The sequence below is a fragment of the Trichinella spiralis genome (genome assembly GCF_000181795.1).
Source record: "Trichinella spiralis strain ISS 195 chromosome Unknown Scfld4, whole genome shotgun sequence".
Classification (NCBI taxonomy): Eukaryota; Metazoa; Nematoda; class Enoplea; order Trichinellida; family Trichinellidae; genus Trichinella; species Trichinella spiralis.
The window spans coordinates 7,621,437-7,624,288 of NW_003526943.1; the positions used below are offsets into that span (position 1 = coordinate 7,621,437).

At 26.6% G+C, this 2,852-nt stretch overlaps 1 protein-coding gene across 1 annotated transcript; it reads right to left on the bottom strand.

The window, feature by feature from the left end:
• Nucleotides 1-292: 292 nt before the first annotated feature.
• Nucleotides 293-2,125, bottom strand: Tsp_01857 (conserved hypothetical protein). Its single transcript, XM_003377630.1, has 3 exons — nucleotides 1,972-2,125; nucleotides 1,543-1,645; nucleotides 293-359 (listed from the first exon to the last, which is right to left on the bottom strand). Exons 1-3 carry the CDS (start codon nucleotides 2,123-2,125, stop codon nucleotides 293-295), a joined length of 324 nt encoding a protein of 107 aa, XP_003377678.1.
• Nucleotides 2,126-2,852: the final 727 nt, after the last annotated feature.

Genomic DNA, 2,852 nt, shown 5'->3' on the forward strand with positions numbered 1-2,852 from the left:
TCCATTTTGAATATAAGACCGCTATTTATTTTCTTTAACATTAAGTAACTTCGTGATTGTTATTCAGCAAAATTCAGCTTCTCATTACAATGGCAAAATTTTAAATGCGCAATCCCCGTATGCCTCAGCTTTTGTACTTGCTTTATAATTTTATCTTTTTCTTTTGTCAATAACTAATGATATCAACAGCACAGTCAAAATGCTTTTTATTAAAAACATAATTTTTTAATTAATTTTGTAAATTAATACTAGTGGAAAATAAGAACTGAAAGAACTAAAGAATTATATTCATTTATCTAAATGCCCTAAGCTCTGCAAGAAGTGTTACTGTCAAATATGCCCACTGTTTAGGCTTAAATCTGTTTTTATTACATTCATTCATAGAAAAAAGAATTTTACAAGTTCACTAGAAAATAAAAGCTCATTTTAGCTGCTATTATTTTATTTAAAATTTTCTACAATATATTAGTAAAGCAATTTATAAAATGCATGCTTGACATTCATTCTTAATGATTCAAAAATCTCTAGAAGTATGTCAGATGAATGCTAATTTATCACTTGTTTTTGCAATATGAAAAATGAAGCAAATATAAAATTTTTAATTCATCAAAAGTGAAAAATGCCTGCTATTAATAATCTTTTTTTCGTAATTATAAATGAATAAAAACTTCAAGCGACATTTATTCATTCGTGCTGTACATTACATGAATATTATTAAGAAAAAACAATTTAACCAAAACTTATGTTACATGTAAAACTTCATACCCATGTTACCAGTGCAAAATACGCATTACAAAAGTAATTTCACTCATAAAAAATTTTATTCTTCTAAATAAATGTTAATCTATTTTTAGTATATTAAAAAAATGTACTTTTATATATACTATATACTATATATTAAATATACTTTTTTTTCTCATAAAATTTTAAAACTGATGATTAAATTTAGAAACTGAAATATACTCAACTTAAGAAAAAGATGAAAAAGATATTGATTTCCCAAATTTTAATGCATCATAATTAATAGGTCGATAACAATTTTATTGTTGAGCGATGAAAGTTTATTCTCTGAATTAAAATTCAATGTAAATTGAAATACACTGAGTTTCGACAAGTTTGTTAACCAGACCTACAGAAATCACATAGATTTGCCGTTTAAACTAATCATTAAACAATTTCAGCATGTAACTAAAAATGCAAAGTTACAATTTCTCATTTTAATTCCGCTTTAACTGATATGTCTGTAAAGAATAGCTACATTTGCATCAGATGTTCAGAAATACTTTATGTAGATGAAATATCAATATTTAATTAATTTTAAAATGCGAACACTGCGATATTTATACGGTAATAATGATAATTTGAAATAATCAGTCTTCTGGGTAATCTGTGCCTTTAAAATATATTTTACACATAAAACATTTTAAAAGATGGAACACATTCATTTAAGTGATCACAACTTTGGGGTTTTCTTGAAAAAATAATGTCGCATGCTACCAATTACTTTTGTAGAAATAGACTAAAAGGCAAGATAAACAATACCTGCATATTTGTGAAATTTTAGCAATTCTTCTCTGCACTGTTTTGCGAATAGTTTGATAATTTTCATTATCATAATCGCTAGTTTTATTAGCGTCAAATCCTACTCAAATAAAACAATCTAATGTTATGTAAGATTATTATTATATTGTTAATTTTAAAACTTGACTTACTAAAAATAAAAATGTGTAGAAACCAAAAGTGTTGAAGTCATCCAAAAAAGTTTCAATAAAAATAGTTATGCACTAACAATGCTAGATAAATTCTATAATGTGGAATAAAAAGAACTTTATCTGCTTTGTATGCATTTTTTCTGAATTAGCAGTATTTTGTGGAAATCTAATATTTGCCAGATGAATATGAAATTACCTCATCAATTGACTGGCGACTCTCGTTTTCATCTTTTCACTTTCCACATAAGAACTCACTCACTGAATGCAAACACATCTTCTGATTGTGACGGCTTTATGAAGTGCAGTTTTACAGGTAAATGTAACACTAAACTAATACTAAAATTGGAAAAAGCAATCACAACCTCTGCAGCATTAAATTTCAGTGACTGAGCAAACTGTTCACTGAGCATCATGTTTGCATACACTTTGTCCAGTCAAGTTGCAATATTCACGCTGCTTGATATTCTATTTGTAATTCATTTAAATTAAGTTTAACTTTAATTAAAGCTCCATTCTCCCCTTCTCTCTTCCCCTTTCTTAATACTGTAAGAAATTTCATGCTGTGATAAAATTTTGTTTAATAAAATTCATTTCTATTCGTTGCTCTTGCAACTCACAGTTAAAAATCACAGTTTGATCGATATTTTACTTACGAAAAAAACAAAGCAATCAGCATAACGAATTAGCTCTATTTTTTGTATTTTGATTAGCTGCCAAAGATTCCAATAAATTAATATTTTTTTCAGAAAATACTGATTATTTATCGCATTTCATTTTTATGTTATATAAATATACAATGAAATTAGGTATTTCTCAATTATAAATTACGACAAATTAACAAGCATGATACTTTAAATAATATTATTAAATGATTGCTATTGTCGCATAGATTAGGAGTAATATTTAATGAATGCTGTCATCTTTTCGTATAACATCTTCTCGTATAATAAATGTAACATGTCATCTTACAAAATACATCTCTTCAGTGCTTAACAATCAGATTAAATAAACAGTGAATCATCTTTTCTTCCTTCGCCTTCTTGTCAGTAAATACACATGTGCATTATCAGTATGGACATATATTGAACGCACTACATAAAACTGAATAATTACTATCTTGAGAAGTGAAATGTAAAGCGT

What these genes read in the sequence shown, in the direction of transcription:
- Tsp_01857 (XM_003377630.1), bottom strand. Translation starts at nt 2,125, where the DNA reads ATGATGCTCAGTGAACAGTTTGCTCAGTCACTGAAATTTAATGCTGCA. An exon ending in AGAAGATGTGTTTGCATTCA is followed by an intron (nt 1,646 to 1,971) that starts GTGAGTGAGTTC and finishes GTTTTATTTGAG; the next exon opens with TAGGATTTGACGCTAATAAA. An exon ending in AAAATTTCACAAATATGCAG is followed by an intron (nt 360 to 1,542) that starts GTATTGTTTATC and finishes TAATAAAAACAG; the next exon opens with ATTTAAGCCTAAACAGTGGG.